Source organism: Pristis pectinata, chromosome 25 (assembly GCF_009764475.1).
Source record: "Pristis pectinata isolate sPriPec2 chromosome 25, sPriPec2.1.pri, whole genome shotgun sequence".
NCBI lineage: Eukaryota > Metazoa > Chordata > Chondrichthyes > Rhinopristiformes > Pristidae > Pristis > Pristis pectinata.
Window position 1 is genome coordinate 3,525,939 of NC_067429.1, and position 21,369 is coordinate 3,547,307.

Genomic DNA, 21,369 nt, shown 5'->3' on the forward strand with positions numbered 1-21,369 from the left:
TCACTGACTATGATGTGAAATTTGTTTTGTGGCAGCAGTACGGTGCAAAGACATTAAAAATTACTATAAATTACAAATAAATAGTGCACAAAAAAAAGAACCAATCAATCAGGAGATTCCAGAATCTCACTACCTTGGGTGAAAACATTTTGCCTGAGAGTGGTGCTTGGGTAAGGCATTAATTGGGGTTGTGGTGTTTAACAGGGTTATGGAGTAAATGGCAACTGGCTTGCCTACAAAGTAAACCAAGCAGCAGCAGTAGATATTAATAAACTAGTTTTGGTTTGCTTCCATCTTCTGCATAGTAGTTCATTTCCTGGCAATCATCTGCACATGATTACTGGAAACTTAGGGCAACAGTAAGCAATGGCTAGTTGAATGTAGGCATCAAATAGTTGCACAAACCAGCAATAAAAACCATAACGTGGTTTAATAGAGGGTTAAGTGCTGTGATTAGGGTGGAGCTGAATTTGCAAGTTCTTTGGTGGGCTTGAATGAACGTTTGCACATCTGGAGACACAGGAGACTGCAGATGCTGGAATCTGGAGCAACAGACAATCTGTTGGAGGAACTCAGTGGGTCGAGCAGTGTCCATGGGAGGAAAGGAATTGTCGACGTTTCAAGTCAAAACCTTGCATCATGACTCAAACATTCCTCATCCAGGTTTTTGACCCAGAAAGGCAGCGATTCCTTTCCCCCACGGATGCGGCTCGACCCATTGAGTTCCTTCAGCAGGTTGTTTGTTGCTCTTTTACATCTATTGAGCTGCCCTGCAAACCTGCTTTCAGTAAAGGACATTTAAATAAAGCAAATGCATGGGCTTCAGGCTGTTCGTATTAAATCTAGTTTCACTGGCTCCAGTCTATGAGGTGACTTACTTATGAGAGTCTTCGAGGTCTTGTCTTGTATCTATAACCACATAGAAGGAGGCCAGTCAGCCCATCAGGGCCATTTTGGCAAGCAACAGAGCCATCAGCCCTAACCCACCCTTCATTCTCTCTCATATGCCCACCAACTCCCCTTTTGCTTTGGTGGAAGCCCACACAATCATGAGGAGCAGATGCAAACTCCACCCAGACGCCACTCGAGGTTGGGTCCCTGGTGCTGTGAGGCAGCAGTGCTGTCTGCTGGCCCATCATACCAGCATACCCAACCAGTGTTGGAAGTTATGTGGGAACTAAACCTCTTGCATTTGAATAGCTGACTATATTATCTAGGCTGGGATACAAATATCCTTCAAACAGCACTTCAGGGGTCAATTCTTTCAGGAGAGGGGGCTAAGAGAATGAGGAAAGGATGGATATGTTTTCCACATGCAGTGTCAGTTTAGGTTCAAGAGGCATTACTTGGACTTTAGTTTACTGTGCTTTTAAGAAATTCTGGTTGCAGTTTCCAGATCCAATTATTCCCAAAGAGTGCCAATATGAAAGCACACACCACCAGGCTCAAGGACAGCTTCTATCTCACTGTTACAAGATTCTTGTGCGATAAGATGGACTCTTGACCTCACAATCTACTTCATCATGGCCTTGCACCTAATTGTCTGCCTGAACTGCACTTTCTTTGCAACTGTAACGCTATATTTTATTATTGCTTTTCCCTTGTACTACCTTGATGTACAGATGTAATGAAATGATCTGTATTGGATGGCATGGATAAAGAAGTTCTTCACTGTACTTTGATACATGTGACAATAATAAACCAATACCTATAACTGCAGTTTTCAGAGCGATAATGAGCTGTTACTAGAAAGTCTGATTCGCAAGGTTACAAGTGTCTGACGTTTGTCTCCTATTTTCCTGAAACCCTCCTGCAAAAGGAAAAGCTAGAAGAAACGGAAAGAGAGAAAGATGAGTTGAAGGAGAACAATCTGAGGTTAATGGAGGAAAATGCAACCTTGAAGGAAAAGATCAAAGAGCTTGAAACCCAGGCAGCAAAAGAAAAGGAGGAACGTTCTGCAGCACTGGAGACGAATAAGGTATGTTCAGACTGTAGATGGGTGTACAGTCAGCAACCCCGGCTACAGACCTTGACTGGATTTCTCTCTCAAATGTGCTTCCTGTTGGATCTGAGAATAAATTTTTTTCTGACCTATGTATTTGCTTAGGTTCTCCTCCCCACCCCCACCCCCCCCCCCCCCAAAAATGTTTATTATGGCTGTAAAATTATCTGGGATCTTCTCACAGGCGTATGGAGGTTAAGCAGCTTAAAGCATTCTCTTCTCTCCTCTTCCATCGGGTAGAAGATGCAGGAGCCTGAGGTCACGCACCACCAGACTTAAGGACAGGTTCTACCCCACTGTGATAAGACTATTGAACGGTTCCCTTATACAATGAGATGGACTCTGACCTCACGATCCACCTTGTTATGACCTCGCACCTTATTGCGCTGCACTTTCTCTGTAGCTGTGACACTTTACTCTGTACTGTTATTGTTTTTACTTGTACTACCTCAATGCACTCTGTGCCGACTCAATGTAACTGCACTGTGTAGTGAATTGACCTGTACGATCGGTTTGTAAGACAAGCTTTCCACCGTACCTCAGTACAAGTGACAATAATAAACCAATTAGATGGATTTTAAGGGAAACTGATAAGCTGGAGAGAAATATTCCCCTGGTTGGATAGTCTAGGACCGTCGGTGGGGTGGGGGTCGAAGAATTAGGAGCAGGCCTTTTGGGAGTGAAGGAAAGGCAAAAAAGTGCAGATGCCAGAATTCTGAAATAAAATCAAGCTTCTTAAAGATGTCTTTTGTCTCCCTACCCTTCCCCTGCCTGGCTCGATCTTCCCATCACACTTCAGTCCACCAATCACCTCTGGCCCCTCTCACCACTCCCCCCTCTCTGCTTTTAGTCTTGACGCAGGGTTTTGACCCAAAACATCGGCAATTCCTACCCCCCCCCCCCCCCCACACACAGATGCTACTCGACCTGCTGAGTTCCTCCAGCAGACTGTTTACTGCTCCAGATTCCAGCATCTCCAGTCCCTTGTGTCTCAATTAAAAATCCTCCTTTAGGTCAGGTAGCATCTGTGGAGAGAGAAACAGTGAATGTTTTCAGCTGGTGACCTTTCATTCACCTTTCAAGAATGAAGTCAGGGAGCACTTTTACAAAAATGGTGGGAGAAATTTAAAACTCTGTTTCACAAGAAGCAATTGATACTGAGCTTGCTGCTAATTCAAATCTAATGGGTTTTGTTTAACCAGAGCTGTTAAGGCACATGGAGCTAGTTTACAGATCAGCCATGGTTAGAATGAATGCTGGATCAGACTCGAGTAACTAAATATTCTGTACGTTTTACAACTTGAATCAGTGCTTAAGTAGAAATCAGTTTGTGTAAAATTTAAACTCTGACTGGCTCACTGCAATCAATCCTGACCCAAGCCCGAGGGCTTATAATTTCTTCATATCTGTTTGCAACCCAACATATAAAGTCAGTTTCCGGCAGGCCAGGGTCAGGTAGCTAAGCCCTAAATGAAGCAATGAGCCTCAGTGCCTTTATAAAGAGCCGATCCATCACAAGCCCGAGGGCATGATTGTTTTCAAATCTGACAAACCAAACTCGGTACATTTAGATGTTCCCATTGGATGGAATGGCTGTGATTCCAGTACAACATGGGCCAAACAAGAAAGTTGTTTTCTCTCGATGGCTTCTGACCCACATTGGCATTCTGCACTGAGGGCTGCTGCAAATTAACTGAGGAGAATTTTTGCAGATGTGGCAGGAGAAGTTATTTATTTAAAGTGAGCTTCCTCTCGGGAATGTTGGTAATGGGTTGTTCAGTAGCAGGTTCACCCCTGAACCGAGGTCATGATACAACAGTTTGGGGAAAATGCACATGATGTGTGTAACACTAACAGTTGTCAGTTTGTGTAGGGATGATATACTGGGATCCACTTGGCACTATCCAAAAACGAAGCTGGCTATAGTGTCTAAATATGAGTAACTTGGGTCACACATTGGAGCTTCCACATTTAATAAACAATAAGGCTGTAACTCTTTGTATTGTGCTGGTTGCATGAATGAGGTGGTAAGAGTCAAAGTTGAGTTTGTTGTCATATGCACAAGTGCATGGATGCACAGGTGCAATATGCCTGTGATGCTTACTTGCAGCAGCAGCATCACAGGCACATAGCATCATGTAAGCAGCATTCACAATTAGAACAAAAAAAATCAAAGTCCATTTTAGTGCAGAGTGGTCATAGTGTTGCTAAACTGTAACGATGAGGGTTTTGCTGGTTGGTTCAAGAACCAAATGGTTGAAGGGAAGTAACTGTTCCTGAACCTGGTGGTGTGGGACTTCAGGTTACTGTACTTCCTGCCTGATGGTAGCTGTGCGAAGATGGCATGGCCAGGATGGTAGGGATCTTTGGATATTGCTCTCTTGAGGCAGCACCTCCTGTAGATATCGCAGATGGCGGGGAGGGATGTGCCCGTGATGTTTTGGGCAGAGTCCACTACTCTTCTGCAGCTTCTTATGTCTCTGTGCATTGGAATTGCCGTACCAGACCATGATGCAACCAGTCAGGGTATCCAGATAATTCAGCCAAACTTGGTATGTCGTCTCTGGAAAATAGATTGCCCCATGCTTTTGTGAACAAAGTCTTTTTTTCGTTGAATGTACCCACTGATGGATGTCCACAGTAAAAAATCTGGACTGTTTGACAGACACCTCATCCTGATGGACAAAATAACAACCAATTTTGCTTCTTCACAATTAAAACTATTATATTTTTTAATGGAAATTAGAATTAGGGAAAAAATGTGCATTCTCCACCAGCTATGGAGAAAAAAAAAACAGTTAATGTTTGGATTTGAGTCTCCTCGATAATGAACCTGACAAATGATCCACAAACCTGAAACACAAACTTTTGTGTTTTGTACTATATTTCTAGATACTTAGCTGATAGACTGTTAATATAATTATCAATGTCAGCATAATCACTTCTTTCTATCACCCACCCCACTTCCTTTGTTACTTGTCTACAACAGAAAGAGGTGATGGTCCTCGAGAAACAAGCATTGGAACAGAAGGCAAAAAATGAGTTGGAAATGAAAGCCCAGAATGAAAAGCTGGAGCACCTCAGAAAGGACCTGACTGAGAAAGAGGCAGCTTGCTTAAACATGCAGAAGGAAAACCAGGTAAATTTGGAATATTACTTGATGCCATTTGTAAATGCAACAATTTCATACTCTGTAGAATCTGCTCTATTGTTCATCAAGCTTGGTACTAAACTGCTATCAAAATTCCATTGAAGAATTCTGTCACAATTGCTCTGAGTACTCGTGCTGATCTCAAAGCTGTTTCATGAGAGTTATTGCACAAGGCAATAGAATTTCTAAAACAAAAACAAAAGCTGTTGGAAATACTCAGCAGGTCAGGCCACATCTATAGGAAGAGAAATGGTCAGTATTTCAGAACAGAGGCTCTTCGTCAGAAATGAGAGGAAGACAAAAGGAGCTTGTAAAGCTACAGTGAGGCTGAGGGAGGGTGTTGTATCTGATGGGGTAAAACCACGAGGACAAGCTGTAAACAAGGTTGTTCGGCCAATGAGTAAATGGGAGCAGTTAGAGAGGGAGAACGTGGACAAAGGAATGCACACAAAAGAATGTGGAAATTGTGAAATGCAGAGCCAGAGGGTGTTCCCAGAGAGGAAAGAAAGGGGAAAATAAACTGAGCTGATTTTATAGATGGACAGCTGATACAAACCAAGAAATCAAGTTGTAGAATTCAGTACTGAGTCCAGAAGGCTGCAGTGTGCCCAGATGGAAAATGAGTTGCTGTGAAAATCAAAAAAAAAACTGCAGATGCTGGAAATCTAAAACAAAAACAGAAAAATGCTGGAAATACTCAGCAGGTCAGGCTGCATCTGTGGGAAGAGAGACAGAGTCGACGTTTGAGGTTGGAAAGCCTTCGTCACATTGCAGCCTTCTGGACTCAATGTTGAATTCCACAACTTCAGGTAACTTGATTTCTCAGTCTGTATCAATCATCCATCTGTCATAATGATAAACCTGCTAGTAGTGGGTCAGACAGCATCTGTGGAGGCAAAGGAATGGTTGACATTTTAGGTATCGTTGATATTTCAGGTCTGCTTGACCTGGTGAATTCTTCCAGCAGTTTATTTGTTGCTTTAGATTCCAGCATCTGCAGTCTCTTGTGTATCTGCCTGTAATATTAACTCAGCGTGTTTTTGTTTTGCTACCTTTGCACTTTTTTTTCCCCTTTCTTGTCCTCTCTCTGGGAGTAGAGGACATGACTCTGTTCTTCAGAAGTTGAAGCTGAATCAGAATTTCTGCTACCCATCTCAGTTCCCGCACACCCTGTCTCTTAAGAAAATTAATTTCAGGATCGATCTCTCTTATTTCAAACCCTTCCCCATCCTTCCTTCACCAAACCTGAGCAAACTTCTCCAGCTGCTTCTTCAGAAGCTCAACTTTAGTTACGCAAAAGTAACTTTAAGTGAGTAAATATTCTTATTCACTAGAAGGATGTGGGCATTGATTTATTGCCCATCCCTAATGGCCCCTGTGGTAGTGTCGAGCTGGTCCCTTAGAGATTAAGGATTTGGAGCAGTGACTTTGACAGAACTATGCCATTTGTTTATCAGATCTAATTTCTTTTCTCTGTAAGAACCTGCTGGCAAAGGTGAAGTTGGCACAGGCCTCTGTTGAGCAACTGGAGCAGAAGAATGAGAAAGCTGTGGAGAAACTGAAACAACTTCACCAAGAAAGCAAGCAGCTCAAAATGGAAGTCAGCACGAAGGAGAGCGAGTTAACAAGGTAAAGGACCTTTCACAGCATTAGGACAATCCAAAGCTCAAATAGTCAATGAACTGCTGTTGTAATGTAGGGAAAAATCTGCATGTAGGTATGTCCCCAGTGTGACAGATAGCTTGCTTTATCATTGAATGATAAACACTGACTTCGACATTGGAGGCTGCACTGCTGCTCTCTGTGGCAGTTGAACAGGGTGCATCCAAGCAGAGCTGGTCTCTTGAGTGAAATGCATTTGAATTCATCAGCTTCTGACTGAGATGACTGTCGCATCACTGAGTCACAGTGGGTGCCTGTTGCAAGGGTCTTGTATAGTTTCTATGAAATCCATCATCAGTCATGTGGGCTAAGTGTGTTAATCATTCATGCTCTTGGATTCAGTTCTGTTAACATTTTAGCAGTCATGAGGATGCTACTAGATTGTGCATTTGTTTAAATGCTTTTGAGGTAAATTTCTGCTGCTCGTTAACAGTGCATCCAGTATCAGTGCCTAAGGTGTAGCAAGAGAAGCTCATTGAGAGCTCTGCAACCCCTTTACCCAACTCTTCCATTCAGTGGGATCGCAGCTGCCCAGCCCTTGATCCCCCTGTAATCCACAAATGAATCTCAGCCCCTTTCCATTGGTCTCTGACATGTGACACTGGCGTGGCAGTGCAGAGCCTGCTGTGTACAGTAGAAGAGTGGTTAAGTTACTGGGCCAGTGTCCAGAGATACAATGAATCTATGGCAGTTGGGGAATTTAAAGTCAAGTGCAGGAAGTCTCTTGGTTATGTAATGGTTCCATTCCTGAAAACTGGTAGTGAACCAATATTTCCATGTCAGAAACAATCTGATTGAGGATCAATCAAACTGAATATTTATTGTCCTCCCTGTATAATCACAATGGTACAGTATCAGAATATTACATTGTTTTTTTAAAGTATTTTACAAGTGTCAACAAAAGAAATTGCCTTGTCAGTTTCCAAAGCAAATCTCTTAAGTGGCCTCCCACTGTGAACAGGCAGCCTGCTCTGAAAGACAATGCGTCTGTTTTATTACTGTGAGGAGGTTATGTGTAAACAGTTTTTGTTTTGAAGAGTGGTGGTCTTTTGAATTAACTAGTTGCTACCCCCATTTCATTGGGGAAAGTAACTAACTTTCCTGTCTTAAAAAATGCTTTTAAAAATTTATGGGAGAATTTGCCTTAAGTCGGATTTCTGTAGGTTGAGTCTTCCGTAACCCAGGGAGCCACTAATTAAATTTGTAGTTAAAGCAGTAGTATTGAGAATAATAATCATTAAACTGAATATTATCATGTAAACCCATCTGGTTCATTCTTGCTCTACAGGGAAGGAAATCTGGCGCCCTTCTCTGGTCTGACCCATACGTAACTCCAGACCCACCCTGATGCAGTTTACTTTTAACTGCTTCACTTGTGCAGGAAGTGAAGATAATTCATATTTTCATATTTCCTTGTAACATTGAAGAAGGCCATTCAGCTCATTAAATCTCTGCTGGCTCTCAGATCAACCCCATTTCCCTGTAACCTATTCTCTGTCACATGCCCAGTAACAACCCCATTGGTCTACACCAGCTTCCTATACTAGGCTACAGTAGTATATTGCAGGATCTGTGAGACAACTGTACTGCAGCGCCACTGTGGTGCCCAATAAATGTCTGCTTTGCCAGCGATATCTACACCTTTTAAAATAAATTGATGACTCCTCACTGCTGACCAAAAGGATTTTGAGAGAGCACCATGTGGGGTGTTGGGTGTCCAAAGAAGACAGGAGCCCTCCCTTGGAAGATCTCAAGAACATCCCTCAAGACACAGTAGTGCTGGGACTTGGAAACTATGGGACTAGATCCTGAGGATTTTTTTGGTTTAATTGAGTTTTATTTAAGTAGGAATGTCCCAAAGTGGAATAGGATGTAAAACCTTCATTTTTACAAAGGGTTAACACATGGTCTGAATATTTCACACTTTATGTAAACAAATTTAGTGTAGAAAAATGTATTTTGACTTGTATATATTCCTGGTGTTTTGATTTGCAGTCTGACAGAAGTAAAGAATAAATCAGCTAATGAGTTGAAAGTTGCACAGGACAATCTCCAGCTAGTTCAGGTAAGGCGATTAACATCGGTCAATGGGTTATGTTAACTTTCTGCTGAAGGAAGGAGAACTTGTGGAAACATTTACTGAGATTGACGGGTAAACTTTGTTACAACATGGCAGCAATCCGGAGACTAGATGCACACCGGCATCTTCAGCAGGACACATCCATTCCCCAGCAGGATCTCCTATGTCCAGTTCCCTTCTGTTGGATCCAAGGAAAATGGGTACTCTGCCATAGCAGCTTCCTGGAAAACCAGCAAGAGTTAATTATTGGTGCCTTGGCTGCCAAGCACCTGTGCCCTAGAATTCTCTCCTTGCTTCTCTTCCACCTTGTCTTGCACCAAGTTGCTGCACAAAACCTTCCATTTTGCCCAAGGTTTTGGTCCTCTCCCCCATTCTCTCCAAGTAGAACCCCTTGTCAATTGTTTATTGAGTAATAACAGCACAGAAATAGGCCATTTGGCCCATTTGCCCATGTTTGACCCATATCTTTCTAAACCTTGAATGCTTTGTAAGTACATTACAAATAGAAGCAGGAGTAGACATTAAGATAAGATTTCTTTATTAGTCATTTGTACATCGAAACACACAGTGAAATACATCTTTTTGCATAGTGTTCTGGGGGCAGCCCGCAAGTGTCGCCATGCTTCCGGCGCTAACATAGCACACCCACAACTTTCTAACCTGTACGTCTTTGGAATGTGGGAGGAAACCGGAGCACCTGGAGGAAACCCATGAAAACACTGGGAGAACGTACAAACTCCTTACAGACAGTGGCCGGATTTGAACCTGGGTCACTGGCGCTGTAAGGTGTTATGCTAACTGCCACACTACTGTGCCTGCCCTGAGCAGATTAGCTGATCTTTTATCTCAGTGCCACTTTGCTCACTAGTCCCATATCCCTTGATTCCTTTGGTGTCGAAAGTCTATCAATCTTAGTCCTAAATACACTCAGCAAACTGAGTCCCCATGCTCCTCCTGGATAGATAAATCCAAAGATTCACCACTCTCTGGGTTAAGAAAGTTTTCTCAACTCAGTCCTAAGTTGCTGATTCTTTATGAGACTGTTTGTGGAAATCCCAGCCAAGGAAAACATTGTCTCAGTGTTTATCCTATCAAGCCCTGTAAGAATTTCAATGTCATCACCTTTCGTTGCTCTCAACTCTACAGCGTATAGATGCAGTCTGCTTAATTTCTCCTAGTAGGACAAACGCCACACACTACACACACCCAAGATCCCAGGAATCAATTTGGTGAACCTTCTCTGCACTCCCCCATCAAATGTGCACCTTTCCCTGCAAAATAGACCACACCTGTACACAATATTCTTGGAAATACTGGGACCACTCAGCAGTTCAGGGAGCACCTATGAAAGAGAAACAGGGTTGTTGTTTCAGATTGATCACCCTTTATCGTAACTGAGGAGGAGAGAAAACGAGGGTAAAGGGAACATCACTGAAAAAGGCGAGATTCCTCCCCATCCTCTCTGCAATTGAAAACTTGTTTTCTCTCTTTCCAAGTTCTGACGAAGGGTCTCCAACCTGAAGAATTAACTCAGTTTGTCTTTCCACCAGTGCTGCCCAACTTGCTCAGTACTTTGAGCATTTTCTGTTTTCATGTCAGGTTGCTAGCATCTGCAGTTTTTTAGATTCTTCACAGTATTGCAGGTATGATCTCACCGGGTCCCTATGTAGTTCCAGTCAGACTTTTAAACTCAACTCCTATTGCAACTTTGCTTGCTGCATCTGCGTATTAGCTCTCTGTGATTTGAGTACAAGTAGCACTATTTTCCCTAAACACCAGTGCCATTTAATTTCTTAACATTTATAAAATATATGGTTTGTTTTTTCTACCAAAGTGAATGACCTTGCATTTTAACACATCATATTCTCCCATGTCCTTGCTCATTCATTTAACCTGTGCATTCATTGATAATCCTCCAGTAAGGAGGCATGGATCATTTTGCTTTGTTCGAGGAAGATAGAGAGGGTTCTCCAAACTGACATGTCTTTGCGTAACCTTTCAAGCACACATTGAGATGTGTAAATAGCAAGTACTTGCTCTGAAGGCAGACCCATCATCTCCCCTCAAACTCCATGTCCATCTAAGGTAGCACGGTGGTGCAACTGGTAAAGCTGCTGTCTCACAGCTCTAGCAACCCAAGGTTTGATCCTGACCTCGGGTACTGTCTGTGTGGAGTTTGCATGGTCTCCCTGTGACTATGTGGGTTTCTTCCAGGTGCTCGGGCTTCCTCCCAAAAGCATGGACATTGGTAGATTAATTGGCTGCTGTAAATTGCTCCTAGTGTGTAGGTGAGCAGTAGAATCTGAGAGGAATTGATGGGAATGTGGGGAAAATAGGTTACAGAGAAAATTAATGAACAATGGGGTTGCTCTCTCTTAGCCAGCCTAGACTCAATGGGCCCAAATGTTGTCTTCTGCCTACGTCACAAGGAAATATGGGAAAATGCCTAAAATGAAAGTACTTCAGCAAAAAGCTGAGGTTCTAGAGTGGGAATTGTCATGAGTTGATGAGGCCAATTGTATGAATAACATCGTTCTGCTAAACCAGGCAGATGAACACTAGGTTGATCCTATCTGGGACACTCATACACCTGAGAGCTAAACATGTGTACATCCTTGCCCAACAGGAGCCAACTGACTCCAAGTAAGAGGCAGGATAGTTCATGGAGCCTCCTTGTTTTACTTCTGCTAAATAACTGTGACTTGTTTCCATTTCTGGTTTGCTTGCCAGTTTGACTTTGAAACCCAAAAGAAAGAAAACTTGAAGTTAAAGGAGGATCTGAAGAAGTTGGCCGAGGTGCAGAATCAACAGCAGAACTGCGTGGCTGAGATTTGCCACTTGCGCCAAGTCCTGAGCAAGTCCGAGGAGCTGAAGGCTTCCAACGCTAAAGCTGTAGAACAGGTACCCTCAACTGCAACCCATCGGTCCCCTAACACCATACCACTGTACCTCCACACACGAGTGCTGTTTCCTCTCTTATCACCACCTCGTACATCCATCCTTTGTTCTCTCCCCATCTCTTTTAAAGAGAAATGCTTATGTATATCAGGGATGTAGGTCCAGTGAGGCTGGGTTCTCTCTAGCCATCAGCTTCTATCTAATGATCAGGAAAATTGGAAAGTGTGCCCAGGCTATTTTGCAGTTGTATCCTATCTTATCTGAAGCTGACTTTCACTCGAGTACAGAGGTCATTGATACAGCTTGAGATAGCCTTTTACTTTAACTCCCCTCCCTCGTCAAGTCCAGAGGCTCTTGTGTCCAGTAGTAGTAGTCTGGTCAAGGCACATTTAATTCTGCACCAGGACATGATGGGCTGTGCTTCCACTGTCAGGAGGGGCGCAGATTTAAGATGTATGCAAAAGGAGCAGGTAGAAAGAACTATATTTGTTTAATGCCAGAGCCTTCAACATGAACCATGAGAGCACATTCAAAATATTCAGAAAGGTATGAATGCTTGGAAAGATAGTTCGCTGAGCTACAGAGACAGTGGAAGGAACAGAACTGTCTGTGTTGCTGTGTGAAAGAGTCCACACAGAGATAATGAACCACGTGGCCATCCTGTGCTGTGGGAGCCCAACCTGCAGCTTTCTTGGTGAGCTTGGCTCTGTATGGCGCTGAATAGTGATGTTGAACCATTTGTACGTTTTATTTTTAAATCCCCTTGGTAGGACAGTACAGCAGCACAAGATGTAGAGCTGCTGACTCGAGCTACAGTGACTGGGGTTCGATCCTGACCTCTAGTGCTGTCAGTGTGGAATCTGCACAGTCTCATCACTGCATGGGTTTTCCCCGGGTGCTCTGGTTTCCTCCCACCTCCCAAAGATGTGCGGGTTGGTAGGTTAACTTGCCACTGTAAATTGTCCCTAGTGTGTAAGTGAGGGGTAGAATCTGGGGGAGTTGATGGCAAGGTGGGGAGAGTAAAATTGGGATTAGTGTAACCAGGTGGTTGATGGTTGGTATGGACTTGGTCCAAAAGGCCTCTTACTATGCTTATATCAACAGCTCCAGGAGCAAGTGGGTAATCTTCAACAGTGCCTGAAGGACATGGAAAAGCAGGTGCAGTTGGCCCAAGAACAGCAAGCTCAGACCATGGCCAAGCTGAGAGTTGCACAAGCCAATCAGGAGCAGAGCGAAAAGAATCTCCACGAAGCACAGCAGGAGATCCAGCACTGGAAAAGCAAATTTGAGAAGGTTGACGAAATCTTTTCAAAGAACGAGGTAATGATGCAGGAAAACACTTTAAAGTGTGTAGACAATGCACAAGTTTGTTAAGGTAGCTGGAAGAGAAGTCAATAGTAACCATTCACAGAAAGTATCCAATCAGCTTGAGGCTCTTGCAGCAACTCCTTGTACCTATGCAGCACTCTTTGAATGTCCTGGGGTAAGACTGAGCAGAATACAGAAACTGTGTGGGAGTTTGAACATTCTGTGACTGCATGGATTTTTCTCAGGTGCTTGGGTTTCCTCCTCGTGTCACAAAAGGTGTGCTGTTTGGTAGGTCAATAGGCTACCATAAGTTGCCCTTGGTGTAGGTGGATGGTGGGAGAATTGGGAAGAGCTGATGGGAATGTGAGAAAGAACAGTAGCAGGGAACTAAGTGAAAGAATGGGATTGATCTGAGAGGCAGCATAGACTCTGGTCCAAATTGCCGTTTTCTGTTGTAAAGAAATAAGGGAGTTGTGTATAAAAGGCTAAGTTTCACAGTGTAAGACACCACAAAAGGTCAAACTAACTGGAGGGGAGAGCAAATAAATCAAAAATATTGGTTATCTTGTAGAGAGCTGGAGGAAGTGAATCTTGTAGGGTGTTAGGAAATCAGACGTCTCCTTCTCCATAACCTGGGAACATGGGAAGGGGGAAGAAAGGGTGCAACTGGAGAAGGAAACAAGAGGATTGCTCAGAGGGGCAATAAGCACGGATTGAATAGAAAAGAATAGTCATCCAGTGTTCAGTCCAAGGTTTGTAGCTGCATGTCCCCAGAAGGGATGGAGCTTTCTCCCTGTAATCTCTCAGTGCAGGTTGTCAAGTTAGTGACTCTGTACTGACCTCTGACCATGTATGTACGGATGCACAGGAAAATATCCTTGGACTGGAAACACCAGCCTGAGGTGTGGGGAATTGGGGGGGGGGGAGGAGGAGGAGGGGGCTGAATTCTACAGGCTGAGGTCCAAACTCGTGCTCTGAACAGGTGGTGAGTGGAAAGAGTGCAGGATATTCAGTGATTAGCCTGCAACGTGGAATGCGCATGGACTCTTCAGTGTTATCAAGACCATGTTCCAGCCAGGCAGCCAAGGACTTGCCCTTCCGATAGCCTAGAATAAGAACAAGAAATCTGAGTGTTCTCTGCACCATTTGCTCTCGGCACTATCCCAGTCCAATAAGATGTTGTAAAGACCATCCAACAGCTGAGAAACCAACTCCTCTGGAGCAGACAAAATCCCAATTGAAATGCGAACACAGGGCAGAGAAGGACTTCCAGTGCAAATTCCTGGCCTTATCATCATGATCGGGAAGCGAAGAACATGCCAGGGAATCTCAGAGATGCTAATCATCACCATCTTGAAGGAGGAAGATGTCTAGTTGGTGTAACAACATAGGAGTCTCCGCAAGTCATCGCCAGGATCTCGGACTGCGTCCTCCCAGTGGATGATGAGCTCCACCAAGACTCACAATGCAAATTCCACCTGTCAAGCTGCTTAACAGATGTGACATTCACCAAATGAAAATTCAAAGTAAAAATGCAGGCAGCATACATTGCCAGCAACCTCAGCCAAGAGGGACCATGCAGAATCCTTCTTGGGTTTGGCTGCCCTCTTAAATCTGTTATCTACTATATGACAACATGCAAGCTGCAATCCTAACCAGTGGGTCCACCACAGATTAAATCCCAGGTCAGACTGGGGTCTGGCTTGTGTAGCTGCACATTTGAAGATTGAGCTTCAAATTGACTCCTTCTCCAAAGCAAATGAGAAGATGGTCCTTACACTAAATGTCCATCAGTCAAATGTTCTCTACCAACCTGCCCCACAACTCCCCTGTCCCTGGTCAATCCACATCAGCAACAAAACCCTGGAAAATGTGGATCATTTTCCACATCTCAGGAACCAGCCCTGAGAAGCAAGACATCATTGACAAAATTCACTGCTGTATCCAGTCCACCAACTGAGGAAAAGCATGCTTGAGGATCGGGATTTAAGGTGAGAGGGGAAAGATTTAATAGGAACTTGAGGGGCACTTTTTTTTTTACACAGAGGTGGTATGTATATGCAATGAGAGGCCATAGGAAGTGGTTGATGCAGGTACGATAAACATTTTTAAAAGATGGTTGGACGGGTACACGGATGGGAAAGGTTTAGAAGGATATGGGCCAAACAAAGTCAAATGGGTCCAATTTGGATGGGCATCTTTGTCGACGTGAACCTGTTAGACCAAAGGGCCATTTTCTGTGCTGTATGATTCTATGACTCGTGCTCAGAGTATATCAATCAGCAGGGATCCCCATTTTCCTATATACTTAAGAAAAATTCTTAACCAGTAGCAGGCACCTCAAGGAGCTGGAATAGTTCAACCAAAGCCACTTCTGCAAAATCCTCCAAACCTATTGTCAGAATTGGCAAACCAATGTCAGCATCCTCTCTCAGGCTAACAACCCTGACATCAGGGGTGTGGTTGTGATTGGCCCCTCACTCACCATTCCCCTCATTACCAGTTGAGACCAATTAGACTGACCCTACTGGAACACTGACTGAGCACAGGCAGAAAAGGCCAACTGGACCAACAAGTCTGGCCCCAGATCATGATGGTTAGACCATCATAAATTTTTTCCCACCTTGCCCACGCTTGCCATCGTGAGAGAGGCAGAAGTCACCCCAAGAGCCAAAAGGGGGGAATTAAACAACTCTGGAGGTCACATCTGATCCCTCTGGAGACTAAGTGGAATAAGTAATGTTGGTAATGTGATCTCAGCCACAAATAACACCAATTCAGGTCTTTCTTGCAAACAGAGAGTTAGCACACACTGAACCAGCAAGTTCCACGTTTTGCTGTACATCTATTGGTTAAGTCATAAGAGTCCCCGATGTCACACTCAAAACATTCTACTAAGACTGTAGAAACATCCTTGTGTTCTGTTGTGCTTATAGGCTTGTGCTGAGGGGGGCATCACAGCAGACCATCCATTCCAGAAGGAGATTGCAAGCTTAAAGGCTAAGCTACTGACAGGAAAGTCATGCTATGTACAAAAGTACAAGGAATGCCAGAGACTGCATAAACAGATCGACAAGTTGAAAGCATTGTTGGTAGGTTGGTAGGATCTTTGCCTGAGAGTAAGCAGCCTACCTGAGAGCTATAGGGGGAAGCCACAATCCTGCTTTATCTTAAACATGTCTTTCATGTTTACCAAATTGTTGTAACAGCTGTGGTTAGAGTTGAGATCAGATGGTTGGTGTGTCTGTACTGGCAACAGATATTCAAAGACCACATGGAATAATGTCTTGAAAATCGCCATCAGAGGCTTTTTTTTTAAACAATAATTGGAAAATTTGAAAGTTTGACCTTTTTTTATGGCCCCAACCTCCACAGAGGTGAATTGGGGAGGAAGTCTCACCAATCCATCGGCTTTGCTCTGACTCCCAACAATCCGAATGGCCCACTTTTTCAAAGCGGTTATCTTTCCCTTTTCTCCTCTCAGTTAGGTGAGGTGGGTGAAACACAGTATCAAAATGTGGAACAGATCCACAACTTAGCAATATTACCTGCTACAAATTCAATTTATGTCTAAGTTCTGTGGCCAACCTTATCACTGACAAGGCCATTTGGTCCTGGCATCTGACCTGATCGATTTAGTGGGAACTCAGACCTCCCTGCCTCCCAGCCGTGGTGACTTGCTTTAGATTGTGTAAAAACATTTTATTGCAAGCTCTTCCTTGCATTCTAAAATTAAAATCAAGTGTCTGTTTTCTGTGCAACAGGAAGACAAGAACAAATGCCACTCTCCAATCAAGGAGATTGTTGAGATAACAGAAAATGCAGAGACAGGTAGAGAAATGGAATGATTAGGGGGAAAGAAAGAAAGACAGTTAATCTTATTTCAAATACCTTGTCTTAAATGTGGAGCATATCTACAAATTTCAATACATTATTTCAGATAAGTCATCCAGGTTAGGATTCCCAGGATTCAAAATAACAGGACAGGTTTTAACATGTGACTGTGTGTGGATAGACAGCTATGCTGAAATGCTGTGGCACAACCTTGTCAGTGCAGTATTTAGCTCACTGAGGGCCCCTTATGCAGAAGCCTGGTACTGTGGTATTGCCAGCTATGTCGGCTCTCTGCACAATGCCTGGTCCATCTTGAACTGGGGATGTAGCCTGACTACGACTACCGCAATGAATGGGTGTCATGGTGCTGCAGCAAGGAGAGCTGCAGCACCAACAACCCCAGTTTGATCCTGACCTCTGGTGCTGCCTGTTTAGAGTTTACACATTCCCCCTGTAACCACATGGGTTTCCTGTGCTCCGGTTTCCTCCCACATCCCAAAGACAAGCAGGTTGGTAGGTTAATTGGTTGCTGTAAATTGCCCCTAGGATGTCAGGGAGTAGAATCTAAAGTAGGTTGGGATTGAATTAGTGTAAATAGGTGCTTGATGGCTGGTGTGGACTTGGTGGGCAAAAGGGCCTCTTTCCATGCAGCATATCTCTCTAACTGAATTTTTAAAGTTTAATTCCCCCACCACACCCCTGCGCTGCCAAGAATTTCTTTCTTTCAGTGTAGCGTGGTTTCAAAAAAGGAAAATCTCATTTCATTGGCATCATTCACAACCTCAAAACATCCAAAAGCCTCTCGTAGCCAGTGACCTACCATCTCATTGTAGCCATTGTACATCTGAGGAATTGCACACAGTGAACTCCCACACACAGCAGCAACATGCTTTAGCATTATGTAGGAGAGAGTGCTGGAAATACTTTACAGTCATCTGTAGGGAGTGAGACAGAGTTGGTGTTTCAGGCCATTGATTCTCATTGTCCTGAAACGTTAACTCTGATTCTCCCTCCACAGATGATTTCTGACCTACTGAGTATCTCTAGCATCGTCTGGTTTTATTTCTAATTTTGGCATTCATGATGTGTGTCACGTGGCTCAGTGATACTGACTGACATCACACCAGAAGAGCTCCCATCCTATTCTTGGAAGAGTGCAGTAGTATCTTTTAATGTCCAACTTGTTTGTAATAAAAGATCACGTAAAAGACAGCAGTTCCAGTGGTGTTGAGCTCTGAATGTTCCCTGCCTTTCTGATACTGATTATATGAGCATAAGAAACTGGACGAGCTATAAGCTGGAGAGCAATGAGATGATGGTTGATCTAATCTTCCCATCCGCTCCACTGTCCTACCCAGTCCCCATAACCTTTGGTTCCCGTGATCTAAGAAGCTTCAAATGTACTTGATGACTCTGGGTAGAGAATTCCAAAGATCCACCATCCTTTTAGGAGAAGATATTCCTGCAGGGTTTGTAAGACAGATTTGAATTTGACCAATTTCAGCATAGATTTGGACTGTAGAGTTGTACACTCATGCTCTATAAGCTGCTTCTCATCTTTGTTTCCTTACCTTGTGTTTTTTGCCCCTTGAGACACAGCGAGTTCAGGGGGGTTGTCTATGCAGCAGCCAGGGACTGAATTAGCTGAAATAAGGACAAAGCTTGGGGACAGATCAGAGGAGGCAGTGGTGAGTGACCTGTATACTGCTGGGTTTATAAACATGCTGATTTTGTATTGATTTATGCGTGTGTTACGTACCAGCAACAAAAGAAACACACTGAGTCATGTGTAAGTGTTAGAAACTATTAATAACTACTTATGATAATAAGAAAAATTAAAAAATGTTAGATATTAAACATTAACCCCCAAAACTAAACCCGAAGTGTGTGGCAAATTCCCAAACTCCAAGTCCAGGAATAGTTTTCAAAGTTCAGTTCAGCAAGCCATAAGGTGAAACGTGAGCAAAGGCTTTTGCAAAACCACCGTTGACGGAAGAGAAAATGTAGAGAGAAAATAGAGACAAAATCCAAATGTTCCACGATGGAACCCATACGACGCCTCAGTCACTGATTATCTCCACTGCTTTGTTCCGAAGTATCTGCCACCCCGAAAGGCATTTGAGACGTGGCTGTCCACAGAAATACCTGTTTCCTTCTACAGGTTAACAACAAAGTGGACTCCACCGGATTATTCCAAAAATCTATATGTGGATTGTAGTGATGGGCACAGTTATTGTTTTTCATCCATTGATACAGAGACCAGCAGGCAGGTGTCTCTCTTCCTCTCTCTTTTCTGACTGCCAAAACGTCAGCACGTCGTTATCTCCTGTTGTTGTCGTAATGACACCACACACACACACACACACACACACACACACACACACACACACACACACACACACACACACACACACAGACAGAACTGTACTATGTCTTAAAGGGACATTCACCAAATACTAACCTAACCCATAACACGTGTATTTGTGCCTTTTGCTCGCATCCTGTTTATAGGAAGCGATGCAGTGTCGTAGCACAAAAAGTGGTCATTTGGCCCATCATATTTCTGCTTTTTTTGGAAGTTTTCTAATTAGTTCCTCTCCACCATCATTTCCTATCCTAACTCTTTACTTACAGCCTTACAGATTTGCTATTTTCAAGTATTTATCCAATTTCCTTTCAGAAGTTCTTTTTGAATCTGCTTCTATTGTCCTTTACTTAAAGTGCTCCAGATCACAATAACTTGCTGCTTTAATTGAAAAAGATTTCCTTCCCCTCTTTTGTTGCCTCTGGTTGCTGATCCACTGGCCGGTGGAAGTGGCTTTTCTCTTATGATTTTGAACATTGTGAATGTTACTGTGGAGTAAATGTTGAGAGTGCATGGTTCTGTCACAACGGTTTGCATGGTGGGTGTGTGAACTAGCAGCATGAATTGAACTGACTGAGATCCACAGTCCCATTGATAAGAACTCTGTGCCAAATTCTCTGGAGGAGAGAAAAACACCAGCACACCAGTCTACCTGCAGGAGATGCAGACACTTGAAAAAATTACTGCCTGCAAGTCACACACCATCCTGACTTGGAAATATCTCGCCATTCTTTCACCATTACTGGATCTAAATCCTGGAACTCCCTCCCCAGCACCACAGTAAGCATCTTCCCCAGTAGTTCTTCAGTGGTTCAAGAAGGCTACTCACTACCACCTACCTTCACGAGGGCAATATCGAACCAGTAGTAAATGGCAGCCTAATCAGTGATACCCACAAACTGAAGGTGAATCAATCATTTATTTTAATGTTTTATAAGTAAATTGTTCATGTATTCATTGGAGTCAAAATTACTGCATAGTGTAGATGTCTTAGTAAAAAGGTAAGAAGGTGGTTCAAATGCTTGCTTTGGCATTGGCTGAAACCAATTGAATTGGTTCAGTACTAATAAACATGCAGGGCTGTTGGGAATGGATGAGCACGTTCTGATTGTTTTGAAGAAATCGGCACTCATTAAACGCACAGGTGCAGTTGTCCTTGGGAACTGTCAAAAGGTGATTCAACCAGAGGTTAATCCTTTGTATTTCCATTGGTTTTATATTGTTTGTTCATGAATTGCCAGCATTCCTATGTATTGCCAGTATTCCTGTGAGAGTACCAGCACACAACACCTTTTAACAAGGTAAAAAATCCTCAGATACTTAACAGGAGGGCAAGTAAAGCAAAGTTTGACATTGAGTAGCATCAGGAGATTTGGGTTCATGACAAAGGGCTTGGTCAGAGAGGGAGATCTGAGCACTTGTAAGAACATTAATCAAAACATTCAGATCACTTACGCTGTTGAATAAGGAAATTCTCGGGTGTCACTGATTTTTATTTTAGACTGGATAAAATTGTGTCCTTTGAATTGCTGCAATTAACTGAAATGCATTTGCTCCTTTTGTAGATTAGGTATTCGGATATTGAACGCGAGCTTGAAGACAAGACCCATATCGTGGACATTCGCAATATGGAGGTGGCTGCATTACAAGAGGAGATCACGGTGTGTGCTGTAGGTTTTGCAATCAGTGTCAGTGCCTCCATTCTCCTGCATTTAATATGGTTGGACATCCCAAAGTTTCGTAGAAGTACTAACAAACTGAATTTGACATCAAGCCACATAAAGAGATGTTAGACAGAGACACACGAGACTGCAGATGCTGCAATGTTAGAGATGTTGGACCAAGTGGCCAGACATTGGGTGAAGAGGTGGATATTGTCTTAAAACAGGATGGAGTGGTGACGGGGTCTAGGAGGAAAATCCTGAGTTTACGGAGCAGTCTGTTGAAGGTATAGCCATCTACGACAGAACACTACAATGTGGGAATGGGCAATCAGCCAGAATTGGAGAGACCTGGAAGAGTTGTATGGTTGGGGGAGGTCATGTGGAGAGAGAAAGCTGAGGTGCTCA

General features: G+C 43.4%; 1 protein-coding gene across 3 annotated transcripts in view; it reads left to right on the forward strand.

The window, feature by feature from the left end:
* LOC127583112 (tax1-binding protein 1-like) overlaps nucleotides 1-21,369 on the forward strand; it is a 45,086-nt gene that overhangs the window by 13,838 nt on the left and 9,879 nt on the right. For all 3 annotated transcript variants that reach the window (XM_052038874.1, XM_052038872.1, XM_052038873.1), the window contains exons 6-12: nucleotides 1,820-1,978; nucleotides 4,992-5,141; nucleotides 6,634-6,782; nucleotides 8,811-8,880; nucleotides 11,626-11,796; nucleotides 12,898-13,113; nucleotides 20,866-20,961. In XM_052038874.1, the coding sequence (XP_051894834.1) occupies nucleotides 1,820-1,978; nucleotides 4,992-5,141; nucleotides 6,634-6,782; nucleotides 8,811-8,880; nucleotides 11,626-11,796; nucleotides 12,898-13,113; nucleotides 20,866-20,961 (1,011 nt within the window). The remainder of the gene's footprint in view (nucleotides 1-1,819; nucleotides 1,979-4,991; nucleotides 5,142-6,633; nucleotides 6,783-8,810; nucleotides 8,881-11,625; nucleotides 11,797-12,897; nucleotides 13,114-20,865; nucleotides 20,962-21,369) is intronic.